The sequence below is a fragment of the Pagrus major genome, chromosome 8 (genome assembly GCF_040436345.1).
Source record: "Pagrus major chromosome 8, Pma_NU_1.0".
Taxonomy (NCBI): Eukaryota; Metazoa; Chordata; class Actinopteri; order Spariformes; family Sparidae; genus Pagrus; species Pagrus major.
In genome coordinates this window covers 32,098,508-32,116,873 of record NC_133222.1, presented here as the reverse complement: position 1 = coordinate 32,116,873, position 18,366 = coordinate 32,098,508, and the positions used below count along the sequence as shown (strand labels likewise).

The window sequence follows — 18,366 nt, the reverse complement described above, 5'->3', positions numbered from 1 at the left end:
TACTTAGTGGACTGGGTAGGTTACGGACCGGAGGAGAGACAGTGGGTCCCCTCTCGACACATCATGGACCCCACCCTCATTGATGACTTTCATAGAGACCATCCTGAACAGTCTGGGCCGTCAGGAGTCGGCCCTAGAGGGAGGGGTACTGTCACACCGCGGTGAGGGGTGTCTCTACTTGGGAATTTTTTGTCTTGTGAATTTCATGTTTTATTTTGAAAAGTAACCCTCCTCTCGTTTCAGGTCACTTGCCCTTCCTCTTGTGTCACCGGTCTGACGTCTCCCCTGATCCCTGATTGTTTTCACCTGGTCCCCAATTATCCTCTTGTGCTTAAAGTCTGCGTCTGCCTGTTGTCTTGTGCCAGAGTATCATGTTCGTTCGTGTGTCTCCAGCTCCCATGTTCCATGTCCTCGTCAAGTGTTCTACATCAGAGTCAAAGTTGGTATTCTTGTTTTTCTTTCCTCCTCTTAAGAAGAGTGATTTTGTGTTGTAGTTTTTTCCAAAGCAGTATTAAGCTAGTCTTGATTTATAGCCTTTTGTTTCCCTCTGTTGGAGTGGTTTTTTGTTCATAGTTTTTTTATTTTTGTTTCCTAGAAATAGAGTAGACTAATTTTTGTAATCTCCGAACCTCCCCATGTGTGGAGCGCCTTTTGTTGTTTAAATTTTCATAGCTAAGAATCCTCGTCAGAGTAGATCAGTTTTGTCAGCCTCTTTTGTTTCCTCTTCGGAGTGATTTTCTGTTTTTCTTTTTTGCTTGTTCTCCCTGTCATTTACCCAGAGAAGTTAGAGTTTATAGCCGGTTGTTTATCACTCGTTCTTAAGAGCCGTGAAGCAATTCATAGAAATAAAACCTGCTTGATCTGCATATTCCTCTGCATCTGAGTCCTCCTTTTAGTCCAGGCCTGACAAAAAGTTGGCTGAAAAATAATTACTCCAGTAAAGTATAGATACCCAAAATTTCTACTTAAGTAAGGTAACGAAGTATTTGTACTTCGTTAGTTGACGCCTCTGTCACTAACTACGATTTCAAATCTGACACAGTGACAACATACTGGACTGTGAGGCATGTATATGATCAGAACTGTCCCTTAACATGCTTTGTGTGCTTGGCATTCTGGGTAACCAGTGTAGAAACAATTCAGAGGACCTGAGGGGGGACCTTGACATTTACATGAAGATGCTTGAGCAGCAGAAATCAGATCTGCGTATCGCAAGAGTGATGCACGACGAGCAGAAGGGTGTGGTAAGAATGTGGCAAAAATAAATCATTTTATACACTGGTATTCATACAACATTCTCACAGGTTTGTGTTTAGTAGTTTAAATTAAAGCTGCTATAAGTAGTCTTTCACATTATGTCATTCAGGAAGCAATGTCTTCCTAAAGTTATTTTTAAAAATTTTCAATTTTATGTAGAAATTCACTTAACGGAGACATATTGTGTCCTCTTTCAGGTTCATGATTTTGTTTTGGGTCACTGCTTCTCTGTTTTAGCTCCTGTCTCTTTAAAGCCCCCCTCCCAAATACCCAGTCTCCTCTGATTGGTCAGCTCCCACATGCCTGATCAATCACTGCTAACAACAACAGATTAGCTGGCATAAATTATACAACTGTGCGACTCTGTGATGTAGTGTGATGTCACAAAGTCAAAGAATGAGAGGCAGGACTACTGACGAGAAGGGATGGGTATTGTTAAGATGTTAACAGTGCTACTACTCTTATCCGGTACTTTAATGGTACTCTTATCCGTTCTCTTTGTTACCTTTTGAAGAGAAAAATTGTAACATAAGAACATTAAGAACATAATGAACAATTATTTTCTTGTACTCTATATAAACATTCTTGAATACCAAGCTAAATTAAATTGTGTGCTGCTAATATGAGGTGTGGTTGCTTGCATCTCACAAGACATGAAATGACATGACACAGTCTGACAGGAAGCAAACATCTTTTAACTGTGTGATATGTGGTCAGGATACAAAATGTGCACAACATGAAGTCACAATGAATACAGCAAATATAAACCAACATAGTGTTAACATGTAGGCATCACAAGAACACCAAATATAACCTGACTGAATACATTTGTTGAAAATGCCTGAGGATACTTCTGTTTATCTGTGTTGGATCGGCACAATTGATTACAAGTATCAATCCATTATCTACAGTATAGCCCCTTACCCTGGCTGGAGCCCATCCAAACTCCTGTTGATCACAATGAAAAGTCATGTCATTGATAGAAACCAATGCACGCACAATTTTACACATTTTGTGCCGAGGTATGATTTGGAGTTGTGTTGTGGCCATTGAACCTGAAGTGCTATAAAAATAATATTAACCCTTCCAATGATCCCAGCCTCCTCCTAACTTTGTCAGTGAACTGTACTGAACAGTTAATCTGTGGGAGAGTGTGCAGAAATGTACTTTGAGATTTGTGCCCAGATCAGTTGAATTGACCTCTGTTGAAAATTAAAGGGGCTCTGTGGAACTTCTTTGTTGTGTGAAGCCGACTACCGTGAGGCAACAAGAGAGACGGGGAAGTTTTTCACATCACATTACAGTCCGTTTACATATGATTGGTTCATGTAAATTACTAGAAAATGTTATATAGAGCCACTTTAAATATTTAAAAAGGACAGTCACTCAGACGTTGGCAGTTTAAATTTTGATATTTGGTGAATCAGTAAAAAAATGTACATAAGATTAATTTACATTTAGCAGACAGTTTTGTCCAAAGCGGCTTACAGTAATTCATACACTGATGGCGGTGGCTGCCATGCAAGGTGCCAACCAGCACATCAAGAGCGGTTTGAGGTTCAGTATCTTGCCCAAGGACACTTCGATATGCAGACCAGACCTTCTGATAACAATACGCTGGCTCTACCCCTGAGCCACAGCTGTCCATAAATTCATATGAATTCAGTTTTAGCACTAAACCTAAAAATTTGTGACGAGATGCTCAATCGTCCAGCTCTGTCCACTGCACTGCTGAATGATGACCTCATAGTAAGAGTTTTCTCCCTGGGCGACCTCAAGACATCTGTTTGTTGCTTTGTTTCTGATCGCTTGGCCCTGCAAACGTTTGTTCAAGAGAGAGAATTTATGAGACGGTAGCATAAATGCTCCAACACAATAACATTTTAAAGCAACCAAGTGTAGCATCTGACCATTTATGGACAGGGGTCTGAACAAAATGCTAACATTGTTGTTGCCAGCTAAGATCTTACTTGTTTGAAGTCCCAGTGCATGTAGAGTTTGGTTAGTTTTGCTAGCGGACACTCATGCAGAGTAGGAGTACTACCGGAGCCCGGGTCAACCAGGCAGCGGTTACTGTTATATTTGTGAGATTTAAGCCCCCCAATGATGATTTCACCGTCTGTGTTGTAGTAGCAATGCTGTTGAATGGATAAATGTTGAGTTAAAATGATGATTTATGAAAATCATTTCAGTGTCATTTTTTTGGGATCATGTTCTTAGATTACCTGTGGCTGCTGGAAGTGGCATTCATACAGGATAGGGATGTTTCCTGGAACGGCTCCCTGGTCCAAACAATTGCTCTTAAGAAGACTGTTCTGCAGCTGAAAAGGTCAGTGTCATGTTAAGAGTTATTTCTTTGTTTTGTGACCACTGTGTGAACATACATTGATTGTGTTTTATATCTTTTAAAATGTTCAGTCATAACTTTAGCATGGTTAAATGCTTTAGGCTTTTCCACAGGATGTTATACAGTAAGTATATTCAGTTAAGATGGAACTCATTAGATACAGCCTTGAACTGACGGTAAATATTTCAGGCTCACTAATACAATATATTAAAATATGAACTGTTTCATCAGTAAATGAATGAGTGAAAATGGCCATTACCACACCATAACCCAAGAGGTTATCCCATGTTTCCAGACTTGGATAAACATTGTCCAGGTACCACTTGAAAGGTTGACATTTCAGCTGTTCTCTGAGCTTCTTCCTCTCGGATATGTCACCAATATCGATTCCATGATTCTGTTATACATATTAGAAGATGCATGGGTAACACTTATTATACCCATCATTAATAAATAATACATTTAAAAGTTAATAACATTTTAGTTTTGAGTTTTTTCCCCTGTTAACAAGGTTATAAGGTACATTTATTGTTATTTTTTAAAACACAAGGGTTTAACATCTATTTTATAAAACAATGAAATGCTTTATAAACCATTTATTAAACATTGTTTTGAGGTAAAGTTGCATCTGATGTTTGTACTACTTTGTAAATGTTAATAAATACTGTGTAATTCATCTAAAAACATTATTTGGATGTCCAAATAATGTTTATAAACCTTTACATTTGCTTAATAGATTGTTTATAAAGCATTTCATTGTTTAACAGTCAAAGCATTATTAACTAAAGTTTAACTAAGTATAAATTTACATTTATTTATGACGGTCATTATAAAGTGTTACCCGAGTATGAAAAATACAAACCTTTAGTGAAATCTAGATTCATCTAAAACAATAAATCTCATATTTATAAAGCCGAAGGAACCAGTGGCAGCTTTTAATGTGAAGGTGACATTTTTGCTTATCCTGGGAATATGGTTAAAACTGAAGAGATGCCGTGTTGATAAGTGTTGTGTGTCTTTTTGCTACTATCAATAGGCCCTTTTCACAGACATTTTGACTTATCATAGCAGGAAAAGCACATGTTACATATTACAATGTCTGCTATGTAAAAAGTCTGTTAGCTCTGCAGCTGTAAAGGGTAGTGATGAGCTGCCACCATTTGTGTAATTGGCCATATTTTGGTGAAAATATTGTGATGGTTTTTAACACAATGATCATATGGATGGACGGCAGATGAGTGGAGACATTTTAAAAGTTTCTATTTTGATACTTTTATCCCGCAGCATAACAACTTGTTACCATTGAATTGTCTGCAGATTCTAATGAATATGAGTATAGTATACTATTGGATAATGTTTTAAAATTTAAAAAGCTTTCCGGGAGAAAAGAGACAGTTGTCTAACAGAGTAAAACATGGGCAAGGACAGGATTGCATTACATTGTTGTGTAATGATGTGATAAGCACGTTTAGCCTGTTGAGGTGTGACCCAACAAGCCGAACGTTTCCCAACAGCTAGTGTGTCATTACACATTGTATCCATACAGATGAATATGTTGACATTAAAGATGCCAGCCTTCATCAGCTTTTTATCAATGTAGTGTATTACTAATTGAGACTGTATAGTAAAAATAATCTCCAGAAATCATTGTGTCAACCTTAAGAGGAAGGTTCCAGGATATTAACACGTTCTTCTTGTAATCATCCAACCAGATCTCTGCAACCCTCAAGGCATTTCTCCTCACGGCAGGGGTGAGATCAAGTGCATACGGTTTGTGTGCCCTCTCAATGTGAGCTATTCTGGAGCAAGGCACAACCTCTACACTTCCTCCACACAGCCACACCTGGGCAGTCAAGACACAGATGTTCATTAGTGATTAAGCAAATCTTCAACTTTTGATGATTTAAACTGCTCCATGTTTTTAAAAAAAAAAAAATGACTTAAGAGTGTTGGCTACTACTCACACGAATCCCGAGTTCAACATTTTCTCCACCGTAAACTTTCATTCCACCATCCAGCCCACCAATTTCTCCAAGGAAGCGTCTGTCTGCTGCAAAGATTCCCATAACAGAGGGACTCCTGTCCAAAACAAACACAACAGTAGCACAAGTAATGCTGTAACATTCGTACTGCCTTTTCACTTGTTGATGTTTAGCTAAGAAGTCTTACAGAGAAAATGCAGTAACCAGCGACATGCAGATTTTTGTAGCCTGACAAATAAGCACTTTTACGATCGATCATTTAGTTCGAGATAAGAATTGTTCACTAAGGTGCAGTTAATAAACTTAACTATGACTTGCACGTTTCCACCTTTCTTAAAGCCAAAAATGTTTTACTGTTTGAAAATCAATTCAGTGACATAAACAACAGCCACAAAAGTAGAAATTATTTTATTGCTTGTTTCCTCTTAAATAAAAATAAGAAAAAAGCACACAGGGTATATTGTAATTACTGTGACAGTTCATATTAAAGCACCATTATGCAAGAGCTGGTATTATTTGCCATTTAACACCCCTATAGTTTGGGATTGCAATTAATTACACCCCTGTTGTAAATACAGACAGCTGAGAGGATGCACCTTCCCAGTGTTTTATTTTGTGGTGCTAAACCCCGTCCATATGTTCCAGCTGCTGAATACCCAAAGGTATAAACGTAACACACATACAGATCTTTAGGACAGAGTTAACAAATCTCAATTTCACAAATCTGTTCTGGCCATGTCAGCCAACACGCTTACATTTAGGTGTAGTGTCCTTCATCAGAGCTCTGTTACCAGTGCTCAATTTGCAAATCAGAATTAAGGCTGAAAGATGTACAAACACCTACAAAAATCAGCAGACCAAGAAACCAAGCTCAGTGACATGTTCTGTCTCTGTCTGTCTGTCCGTCTGATCGATTGCCTCCGATCCATTTCAGTAAGGTACTAGAGACAGTGTCGCAGACTTGCACCTTCGCACACATCTTAAATTAACCATAGTCATTTTATCATTTAACAGCACAACCGCCTAACTTACTTGTGGAGTTTACAGTGACCGTATACCAGGATATATAGACACTAGAAAAGCATGAACCACATGCCAGCTTAACTCACACATTTAATTACGTTTCATGGCATCACTGCGTGACATGACCGCTCCCTCTGTCTCTTTTTAAAATCAGATTTACAATGCCTGCAAAATAGGCAAACAAGCGATTTTTGACAAACTTCAGTGGGAAAGAAAAATTTTATTTGATAGCGACAAAGGAGGTGCCGGATCCTATCTGGGTGGTCCCGGCAGGATCCGGCACAAATGAAGCCCTGTCTGTTACATTAGCATGTTGGCTGACATGGACAGAATAAAGTAGTGAAATTGAGGTTTGCCAACTGTGTCCTCAAGATTTGTGTGTGTGCTACCTTTATTCCTTTGGATATCTGAAGAGGCTGCTGAGCCTAGTTGCGCTGCCCGCTCGCAGGGGACCGTTCTGGTGCACATTCCAGCATTGTTCCCTGCCAGCATTCCCCTCTTCGGGTCTGAAAGCCTCCACCGATGGCCTAAAGCTTCTGTGCTAGCGGTGTGCAGTGAACGCCAACAATCCCCTTGTGATCCGAGCCTCCAGTCCATATAAGCTAATGGCGACTACAATTACCAGCAATTACTTTAGCAACAAATAAAACCATCTGTTCATCAGGACACTCCCTAAATCATTTAGAGTTAAGACAGAGCAGCTGGAGGACATCAGCGGGAAAATATTTTCTACATGAAATATGATCCAGTTTCAGCGACATAGTTGTTGGATATTTTTTAGGGCGACCTCAGGACAATTTCCAGCTGTGTTTATGGTAGCAAAGACAGGTATTTTAGGCCAACACATGATGTTTTTCTAACCCTAACCATGTGTTTTTGTGCCTAAATCTAGATGGAGTGTAAGCACAGTGCTGGAACCTAAATAAAAATAATGTTGCAGAAACGTACTTTGCCAACATTTACTCTGGTGATTGGATTGTGTAAGAATAGGCCTTCAGGGCGCAGAGTGGGAATGACTGTGGCACCTTTCTCTCGTTACAAATCAGTGTGCCATCAAATTGTTTTGAAGTTATTACTTAAAGGTAAAATTGTTCCATAATGTTGCCTTTAAAAACATAATATTGGACAATAGACTGGGAGGTGGAACATTTGATTTTCCACCAACCTTACTGCAAATGTGTAAATACAAACGCTTCATAGGATCTAAATTCGCTGGATGCTCCTTTGTATAAGTGTCTAAATTTCAATTTTAGAATCACAGTCAAAGTGATAAACAAAACTCTTCTTGGTGAGGGTCTGACCTAATCATCCCACTCACAGTTAAATGGCTAAATAAAACACTGCTTGTTCCACATACTTCCCAGGCTGTGATTCATCTGCCATCTTCACCCACTGTGGACTGAAGGACTCGTACATGCACCACAAAGCCCAGTCAAAGGCATGAGAAGCTGGTAAATATCTTTCCACATGTAGGTCATCAAAATGGACCTTATTAAACACAGGGGACACCACCACTGTCCTGTCAGCTTTGATCCTGGCCAGCAAAGGTTCTGCCCTGGAAAGTAAACCAAAATGAAAAAGTACGATAACCTCAAGAGGGGGAGGTAAACTTAAGGCAGAGATAAGAGATATTAATGTCACAGCACTTCATTTACACGTTGTTTCTCTGAAATATACTACTTAATTTAAAACCTGTACATACCATCCCACTGTGGCTTCAATATGGGCATCCAAAATGGCCACAACATCCGCTGTGGCATGCTTCCAACCTGAGATCCGGGACTGGGACAAGCCCATTTGTCGTGTATGCCACACTAGCTTTATGAGTCCAGGTCTCTCATTGTGAATCTGTCCTATGTAGTCTTTTAACGGTTTTCGAAGGTCATCTGAAAATGTAGTCCACAGTCAAATCTATACACATAGATTACACATGACAATAACAGCTAGATAAACTAGATCATCTAAACACTCAACAAATGGATTAGACTCAACAAAAGTGTTTGATGTAGATGTGAACACTGAGACATGTTCAGTTACACTCACTGTAAGTGCTGTGGTCATCTACCAGAATGATCTCTTTCAGCAGGTGCTTTGGAGTGTTAGTGATGATACTTCTTATTGCCCTTTTAATGATAGAAAGAGCCTCGTTTATGTAGATCAGCACCACGCTGATGGTTGGAAGGTCCTTGGGATAATTCTTTGTCAGACATCTGAATGTGAGATGAAGTGACAGGTGTAAAAATTTGGCTCAAGTGTCAGTCGCAAGTTTTTCGAGGGGATTGAACTGCAGGGAGAACGACTACATGCTGCATCATGTGCTGTAAAGTGTTGTGAGCATTGTTTGAGCCGGCATGAGCTGGCAAAGGGTGTTTCAAATGCATGTATTTCTGGCTAGATATTTCTTTGGCACAGTTAGAGAAGACATTTGGACAATTATTCTACATATCAAGTTAAGGCATATGTCAGGATATGAACAAAGTTACCTGTGGTCTCTTGTGTCTGGAAGCTTCCTGTCCAGTGGCAGCTGGTTACTCAGGAAGGCATTGTATCCATAAATCCGAAACAGACCTTCAGCCTCCTTCTGTTCCTCCTCTGGCAGGCCATTACCCCACTTCTCAAACAGGATGGAGTTTGGATATAACTTTGGCACCACAACCTTCAGTGTTTGTTGTTCCAGCTTTGGTAAAAGTCCGTTGCTCTTCTGACCAGATTCTTCTATCAGCTTTGCTTTAGTGGATTGTGTTCATTAAAGGCAGAGAAGGTTGGAAATGGAAATGATGAGCAGTGTCTTTCAGTTATCACTGACAGTCTCTCAGTAGAAGTGTTAATCTGTTTTGCAACTTGTAACTGAAAGATTTGGAAAGCTTATCAGTGCTGCATGGTGCATACTGGTTTCTTATTCAAATCAAATGTAATATACAACATCTAGCCACCTAGTTTTCTATCCTCGTCCATTACAGACGACATTCACAAGATGTATATGGAGCAAAGTTCTGCCTTATATTTCTCCATTATTTGACTTCTGAACTGTTCTATCAGAACATTTCAATATTCTTTCAGCTCAGTTCAGCTCAGTTGAGTTGAGCTGAGTTGATTTCAGTTGAGTTGAGTCTAGTTCAGTTCAGTGCAGTTCAGTCTGTGACTGATCTCAAAACTTACCAGGATCTCCAGCTCTTTGTGTTTTCCCTCAGTTTCTCTCCTTCTGTTCTTGTTTCTGTGTTTTTAAAGTAGGATCATGAAGCTTTGGGATATTCAAAAATGGTTTCACTCAATTTGAAATACTGTGTCAAATTTAGAACAGTTATATTCTTGTGCTTTTGCATATATTTTTGTTTTGTTACGTTCAGTCTGAACACAGCATGAGAGATTTTTTTTATCCAGATTGTAGGGAAGGTTTCCATTAATATCTTTAGTGGACAGTATAACTGGGCGTCTTGAATGCTGGATTTCCACTTGCCATGGAGATTTTATATACAGTATATTGGGGCACTTTTACTTTACGCATGTAGTAACTGTTTAATTGTAGGGAGGATTGTTTGACTGAAGGATGTTAAAGGTATGCTCTGCAAGATTATCTAAGAACCAAACATGACATAAAAAATAATACCTCTCAGTCATCACTCAACCTCCTGTTTTTTCTTTTGTTCATAGTTCTTTACTGTGTTTGGGAAGTTTCTGTGTGTCAGTGATTCTGGAGAAAGATAATTCATTGTTGTGTCTCATTCCCAGGTCATCAAATACTGATGCTTTGAGGGGTGCCACCCAAGTGTTGGTATTTGACAGCCAATTGTCTTTCTCCAGACTCACTTACTGCACCCTTGTGTTTGCCAATGAGAACTGACAAATCCTGCATGCTGCCTTTTGACTTGTATGCTGAAGTAGGCCTATATAGATTATTGACAACAGTGTGGAGAATCAAGTTTGAGTTGTTGATAAATGATCAAATGTGTAAGCTACAGTCCTGTTCTGTTCAGCAATAAAAAAAACAAGACATTACACAGAGTGCTGGTGTAGATGAAGCCTCTCTTAAGAGCTGAAGTAGTCAAGTAAAATCAGTCAGTCATGTCTGGTCCAATACCTCCAACAGTTAAATGAGGTCACCCAGCGTGAGATGGTTAGAATGTCAATCAGGCCTCTGCTGTGAACTGAAAATGTTCTACAGACAGTCAATAATACAGAAGCTACAGGGTAGAAAAAACTAGATTGCAAGGATGTATTAAGTTGCAGTTAACTGAATTTATTTAAAATCTGCTATCTCTTTCAGCTGCATGACTTGTTTGTGCTTGTGGACTAATCTATCATTATGTCTTCCTATTTAATTATGAGTTACCCATAAAAACTTCAGATCTTCGTAATATATTAACAATATATAGCACGTTTCCTTCACTCCAGATCCAACATAATAAGACCACAAAGCCGGAATTTTACACTACACCATAAAGTCTTTTAAAGTTACGTCTGAATTACTACTCACCCAGATTGTTTAGGGTCTGTTCGATCCTGTCCAGTTTCCTCCTCACAACCTCTTGATCTGTGGATCCTTCTGAAAATGACTTGCCTGCTCTCCAACTCATAGTCATGTAGAAGAGAATGTATATGAAGAGTAAAAAAGGTGCAATAATTCCAGCTTTTCGCAGATATGCCTTCATTGTGGTTTCTCCTGAAAGCTCACATCAATGTCATTGTGTCCTCTGTGCCAGCAGTTCCACACTTTACTGCTCAAGTAAAGCTCTCACAATATTATTGCTCCACAATATCTTATCTTAAAGATAACACTTCCTACCTCGTGCAGCCTAAATGACTATTTTCACTTCAGTCTTTAAGTTTAGTCAGTTCATGCATGCATAGCATAGAGCATAGTTTAATACGGCTCAGAGATGAACAGTCGATACACTGCTTTTAAAGAACACTATAGTACCTGAATATGGCGACTTGAAGGCAGAGGCGGAAATTGACACTATCAAGCAAACAATATAACAAAGGTTTCAAAGTACACGGAAGTGTTTACTGTGTCTACAAGGCATTCAACCCCCCCTTTGAGCTAATCATGTTTTATTTTATGGCTTTGAATCACAGTCAATGTAAACAGGCTCCAAATGTATGAAAGCATCTTGCAGCAATGACAGCTTGATTCTATGTGGATATTTTGTTTGGTCTTTATTTATGGCAGTATTGTAGTGTACGCACTGAATACCTTTTTGGTTAAAATCATGATCTTTTATTTATTCTATAAATTGTCTTTCTAAATGGTATCATTTCTTACCTTACTAATTTTTCTTTTGGGACAAATTAAAAACTCTATAAGCTTCAAGCATCTGAACTTGGAATTTGTCCTCATTGAGCTTTGCAGACCTGCTTAGGTTCCATCAGCTTTTTGTAAGTGGTTAAATTTCTTAGCTGTATTGAGATCTGAACCTTAACTTCACCCCATTAACACTGTTATATTAATGTTAACTAACATTTACAAATCCTAGCCAAGTGGCATTTTTTTTTCAGCAGGGTTTAGAATCATCACAGCATGACATGCATCCTGAAGGTGTGCCTCTGCTGATTATTTCCAACAACTATGATTAACGTGTAGTAAAGGATAAAATGTAAGTCCAATTGGGGTAACATGAAGACCTGGAGAGTGTTCATAATCTCTAGAGACACTGCAATGGTCACATCATGTCTAATAAAAAACAAGAAAACATTTAGAGGACATTTTTTTATTTATGTACAGAATATAGTTAAAGAGCAATCAGAGCCAGAGGCTCTGGCTGATGTTGAGAAGTTGTCGTCAGATCGTTTAATAGTTGACAGTCTTGGCTGGCTTCGTCTCATCCAGGTCAGCTTCCAGATAACGGAATCTGCGGTGGCGACGCAGAATCTCGATAGCCCTTTGTTCTACAGTGGAAGGAGTGATCCCAAGATCCTCCAGACCAGGAAGTCCTGGATACTTCAGGTCTGTTGCATGAAACTAGAAAATAAAAATGCAGTATAGAATTATAATTTGCTTTCTGATGAGAGGCTCAACAGTTACAGGTACAGAGCAAGGTTCTTGCCAAATTTTGGTTTCTTACCCTTTCGACTTTGTCTGGGGTTGTCCAGGGCTCAAATGGGTTCATTGAGAAAATCTGAGCAGCAAGGCTGAAAAGAAAAAACAGAAGTTATCACATGACTGTACACTGGTATAGAACAACTGCACCCTTGTAAAGTTTTGATAAGTGGTTCTATAGGGGAATGTTTTGATGAGTTTCATTTGTTTGTATGCCAGGTTCAATCAGCACAAGTACACCATAAACGTGGGGTAACCTGTGAACAGGATCTGTGTGACGCTCACACCTATCTGTGTTATGATAGCACACATGAGCGAACACTTTCAACCGTCTTGTTTTGCAACGGATCTTCACTGTGGTTGATTGCTTGAGTCAGTTACATGACAGACAACTTGTCTTTATAAAGCACTTACTGATAGAGTGGACGGGGCAGAGGGTAGGGCACAAAAGGTCGGTGTGCCACGGCATAGATGTACTCTACCAGGTCATGAAGGAGGTAACGGTTGGGACTGGACAACAAGAGAAACAGGACAAAAACAAATATGAAGGAAAGTCTTCATCATGTAAATTTTTGCTCACTAGGAATACAAATCCGGGGCATGAACAAGGGACCAACACATCCTGACTCAATGTTTCCATACACACATACTCTTATAACCTAAGAAATTATTTTTTTCTTGAGCACATTAACACTGAGGATGATGCTACTGCTAGTGACATGCATTTTGTCTTCCCCTTAAATGTACTTCTCAAGCTGTTTTCATGCCTGAAGCAAAATTCTGTCAGTTGCACTAATGACTTTTATTGCTCTGTACAAATTATGGTTCACAGTCTTTGCTATGAGCCTAAATGTCTAAATTCTTTGTGCTTCATGTGTCTAAGCTGTTGTGAAATTTCCTTATTTGCTGAACACCACGGCACAGGTTTTGACCACTTACCCAACTAGTGCATACGTCTTTCCATTAGCATCAGGGTCTCTGACAGCATTGATGATGGCCTTGGCCACATCCACCACCTGAGGAGGAATAAAAATACAGGCTCAGCTTCTGATAGAATAAACACAGAATCAGCCCTAAGGAGCTGCTGAGTAATCTGTTTCTGCTGTCCCGGCATTGTAAACATTCACACAAAATGTTTGAATGTTAATTCTACCAGTCACACTACCAATCATATTTGAGAAATTGTTTTGAGGAGTTTGAATTTCTAAAAAGTAAAAATATTAGAATGGCTGCGTCCTTTCAGCAAACTTACATAAACAGGCTGCTTCACAGTCTTCTTCCCATTGGAGATGAGTGGAATAGCATTGCCAAACCAGCGCATGTCTGAAAAAAAAGGATTAAAGCCTCACATGAACTTTATACAGGTTAGCTGGCTTACTGTTCATGCTAAACAGGAGCATTTTAACACTGTGGAACAATGAAGTGGTCATATGATTTTTGCAATAGAAAAAGTCTCTTTTATAGCCAAACAGGTAATTAAAGTGTTTTGTCAATTAAGTTTTATTGGGTGTCAAGTGAGTGAAAACAATTGATAATAACAGGGTGTGCATTTAGAAGGCAGGTGTTTCCAGGCGAACAATCAACTGTCTTACTTGCGAAATGGTTGAAGAATCTGTCCTCTCGACCATAAATCTCAGAGGGCTTCATGATGATGGCATCAGGAAACTCATCCCTCACTGCTGTCTCTCCTACAGCCTGTAAGGGAACATTATACACACATTAATACTAGCTGTTGAGGATACTGCATATACTTGATGAATTGCAGCTTGTTCTGCATGGGATGTAGTAATTGACTACATCACAAACAAACTGTCAGGTCATTTTTTTACGATGCATTATGTTTCTCAGTCTCTCCCTTTTACAGACACTTCTTCTGCTATCAGCTGCTCACTATAGTGGCATTCTCACAACTGGAAATTCTCTGCTCTTTCTAGCTGGAAATTCTATTGATAATGACCTGGCCTATTCAAATAGTGCGCCTGTCTAAATGGAAGAGACTGCAGTGTTTTGGCCATCAGCTGCAACTGGTGAATGATGAGTTTTTGTCTCCCCCTAGTGGCAAGAGAATATTACTAATTAAATATATGAAGAAAATAATGAAACTGTTTAAGTTAAATTGAGTGTTTATGTGCTTTAAAGGAGATTTCAAAATATCGAGATATATATTGTATCATGGCATCGGCTAAAAATATTGTGATATTATTTATAGGCCTTTTTGCTTAGCCATTATTTATACAGATGAACATTCTTGACTCTTTCAATATGTATATACTGTACAACAGAAACATAAATAGACTCCTAAGAGAGATGTGCACCATGTGGAGAAACAGCAGCCCTCTACCTTGTTCCTCAGGTATTTGGACGGGCTGCGGATGTCAGCGTTGAGGTGTGACATATGGACGAACTTTGTGATGCCGGCCTCTCTGGCTGCCTTAGCAATCTGCTGAGGGATGGACACGAAGACGTCCTCAAAGCGATAGTTCCTTTACACAGAAAGAGGGAAAATACTTGTGTGAATGTAAATGCTTACCTACTATTTCTATACCAGCATCTTCAAGCCATCTTAAATGAAAAAACTGTTCCAAGTGGACAACATAATATAACATAAATCAGTCTATACCTTGTCTCCCACTCTCTGCCCACTAGGTTGATGACAACATTAGAGTGCTCCAAAGCCTGTTTAATGGAGTCTTTGTTCCTGGCATCCCACTCCTGCAGCAGAAAAGATGCTTATCAATAAAGGCTCTAAACGTATAAATACATGCAGATTAAGGATTCCACCATGCAGGAGTGTTGCGACATTTATGCAAGATCCTTGTGCGTCTGGATGCATCTTACCATGAAAATGATCTGTCCAAGGTCACCCATGGGCCTGAGGTACATGACATCGTACTGATCACAGCGGTGAGGGACTACAATCTGAGAGCCTATCCGACCTGCACATCATCAGTTTATAATCACAAACAGGGATTGGTTTAGGGTACCTTGGAAATTCATGGCAGTAATACATTAAAAATATTTATTATATTTGTAACATATACAAGTCACCCTGGACAACCAGCTCTTGAATATCATTGTGTGCGTCTACCACTAAATAACCATGAATTACTGAATGCAAATCAAAGCTAATGATAACACTATATGTCAGCCTCACAGCTTCACTGCCACTTCCCTTGTTCAACAGCAAGTAGTTTTGCAATGGATTCAATACATCATCAACACATACATCACATTACTGTCAATCTCAACAATCAAACAACTTTAGAGTAAGACCTCCTAAATGGGATAACACGTTGACAGCATCTCAGACAGCATTACGATATAAGATTGTACTCAAATCGTGATGAGATCTCTTGTGGGATACTGGGAAAGAGGGTGAGGTGTTCATAAGCAGAAGCTCATAAAGCAGGGGTCTCAAACTTATGCTATCGTTTTCAAACTCACCCAGCCTATTGACCACATATCGACCCAGAAAGCCGGTGGCACCAAACACTGTCGCCGCTATTCCACTGGAGGAGGAGCGTCCTCCTTTCCCTTTGGGGATGACAGCATGGTGCAGCTTCCTCTGCTGGACTGTGGTAACAGCAGCGGCTGCCAACACAGCAGGAGAGCAGCTACCTATTGAGAAGAGAGGGACACACCGTCAAGAGTTAAGATACACTCATTTGATATTTTTTTAGGCACATGTTGCCAAAATTGATTATGTAATAAATCCCTCGATCATGAAGGTTACTATGCTCTTTTTTGTTTCCTTTTTCTGTTTTTTTTTTTGGGTCTCATTGTGGTTTGTGGTGTTCTTGAATTGAATGGCATGATACTTACAGGTGTTACTAATGCGTACTGCAATTTAACCTTTTTGACATTAATGGCGTGGACAGATATTTGAAACACCTGTCAATATAATACAAAACAATTCAACATCACAAACAACCAAAAAAGAAAACATAGTTGAATCAACAGCCATTTAAAACGTGTAGATAATTCACACAGACCATACGACACTGATCATTGCAGTGCAGTGATATTGTGTGTCACTATTTCTTTGTATTTCCTGCTTTGATTACATTGTGCTTCACTCCATCTCCAGTCTACACACTACAAACTACCTACAGACTAAGGGAAATTACTGTATACACTGACCAGATGAAAGTCAGCAACACAAGAGCAAGAAGACCTCGTTAAGGGTTGGATGCTTTCCTACGAATGATACAATTCCTAACAGGAACCTTGGACTGTGGAATGTTACACAATAAAGAAAATAAGTTGATATGATCTGTGTACCGTTAGCAGGCAGGAACTAACGCTAGCTTAGTGTCACAGTACAGACACTTATTATTGACAGCGTCTTTATTTACAATGCTCATTACACTAAAACAACGAAAGAAATAGTCGGCATCTCAATCTTTGTTAAGTTTCCAGAATAACAACCTATGATGACATTGATGAACGTATTTTTTGTGGAAACAGCGAATGTTTTGAGCCACTATGACAGACGTCACGTTTAAATCGGCCACTGTCTTAAGTTCAGTCTAACCTATCGTATTAATCTCATCCTTCCTCATTAACGCTAACCAAGTAGTGATAGAGTTGGTTACATGATCAGGTAGGTTAACTCATGATGTGAGAATTATTCACAGGTCTAAATATGAGCCTCTAACGTTAGCTAGCAAAAGCCCTTGCAAGCAGGTTGCTACCTAGCTGAGCCTGTTAGCAAGGTCACTCGAACCGACAGTGTGGTCTAACTATGAGCCTGTGTTAATATAGCATGTGTGTAAATATGTGAATTCAAAATATTGTCTTCTACCATATCTATGTCATTATCAAATGCCCACTGTTTTGACAGTACTCACTTGAAATCCTCGGAAGGACACTCGCAGGACGGCTAACCAGCGCCAGGGTCGCCATCTTTCCGACTACGGCATATCGTGAGGGCCAAAATACGTGTGTACGACACGCCAGATCTCGATAGCGTTAGACTGAGCTGTAGCGCCGTGCACACACAAGGCCAATAAATATGCTCATGGAATAAACATGTGGTCAGGTCTTTTTTGAAATGAAAGCACATGTTTAGCCATAAATAACACTTTAAAATGAAGATGTCTCAGATTGTGGAAGACCTGAGAAGCCATGTTTAAACTGAATTATATATTATATTCAAACAACTCATGGTTTGCCTCTTTGTCTGTTTTGTAGACTACGTAACTGCATTAAATAGCCTCTCCAAATCATGCTTAACTCACGTCTCAGTGACTGGTATTAATGGCTTTATGTAGTCCCTCTTTATGACAGGGACAGGCCATTAGAGATCAGATGGTCCTAAGCCAAGAATAGGCCATGAAATGGAGTGCGTCACCAGTATGTTTATTATGATAAATTCATTATTTGATCACTCTTAAAAAGATATTTTAAATTGACAAAATATGTTTGTTGTTACGATGCACTGAATAACTCATAGTAGAGAGGGTCCAAGCCACTCCTGCCTCCACCTCTTCCTGCACTCAACAGAAGGTGGCAGCACATGTACTGTATGCAACAGCAGGAACACTACTGACATACTGTATCTTTAATTAAATATAGCACAGTGAAAATAGCAAATGTTAAACTAAATATATAGTGAGATGAAATATGATAAATATCAATGATTGAATACAAAAAGTTCAATGTCATCACATTAATGAAATTATTTACAATTTAAATTGAACTGTTATATCAGTTACTTA

At 39.2% G+C, this 18,366-nt stretch overlaps 2 protein-coding genes across 2 annotated transcripts; both read right to left on the bottom strand.

Moving 5' to 3' along the window:
* Positions 1–2,937: 2,937 nt before the first annotated feature.
* On the bottom strand, positions 2,938–11,258 carry LOC141001528 (probable polypeptide N-acetylgalactosaminyltransferase 8). The gene is made up of 11 exons (XM_073472629.1): positions 11,084–11,258; positions 9,093–9,336; positions 8,653–8,819; positions 8,312–8,495; positions 7,967–8,164; positions 5,569–5,683; positions 5,262–5,447; positions 3,864–4,001; positions 3,483–3,578; positions 3,228–3,395; positions 2,938–3,072 (listed from the first exon to the last, which is right to left on the bottom strand). Exons 1-11 carry the CDS (start codon positions 11,256–11,258, stop codon positions 2,938–2,940), a joined length of 1,806 nt encoding a protein of 601 aa, XP_073328730.1.
* A 1,043-nt stretch (positions 11,259–12,301) lies between these two features.
* Positions 12,302–17,594, bottom strand: ndufa9a (NADH:ubiquinone oxidoreductase subunit A9a). Its single transcript, XM_073472630.1, has 11 exons — positions 17,497–17,594; positions 16,091–16,264; positions 15,485–15,582; positions 15,267–15,358; positions 14,988–15,129; positions 14,239–14,341; positions 13,899–13,969; positions 13,586–13,662; positions 13,061–13,156; positions 12,672–12,738; positions 12,302–12,568 (listed from the first exon to the last, which is right to left on the bottom strand). Exons 1-11 carry the CDS (start codon positions 17,549–17,551, stop codon positions 12,398–12,400), a joined length of 1,146 nt encoding a protein of 381 aa, XP_073328731.1. The 5' UTR covers positions 17,552–17,594; the 3' UTR covers positions 12,302–12,397.
* Positions 17,595–18,366: the final 772 nt, after the last annotated feature.

Coding starts and splice junctions, on each gene's coding strand:
- ndufa9a (XM_073472630.1), bottom strand. CDS start 17,551: ATGGCGACCCTGGCGCTGGTTAGCCGTCCTGCGAGTGTCCTTCCGAGG. Junction 15,130..15,266: donor GGCAGAGAGTGGGAGACAAG/GTATAGACTGAT, acceptor TTCTGTGTAAAG/GAACTATCGCTTTGAGGACG. Junction 13,970..14,238: donor ATTCTTCAACCATTTCGCAA/GTAAGACAGTTG, acceptor CTTTTTTTTCAG/ACATGCGCTGGTTTGGCAAT.
- LOC141001528 (XM_073472629.1), bottom strand. CDS start 11,258: ATGAAGGCATATCTGCGAAAAGCTGGAATTATTGCACCTTTTTTACTC. Junction 8,496..8,652: donor AGATGACCACAGCACTTACA/GTGAGTGTAACT, acceptor CTACATTTTCAG/ATGACCTTCGAAAACCGTTA. Junction 4,002..5,261: donor CCTGGAACCTTCCTCTTAAG/GTTGACACAATG, acceptor TATGTATAACAG/AATCATGGAATCGATATTGG.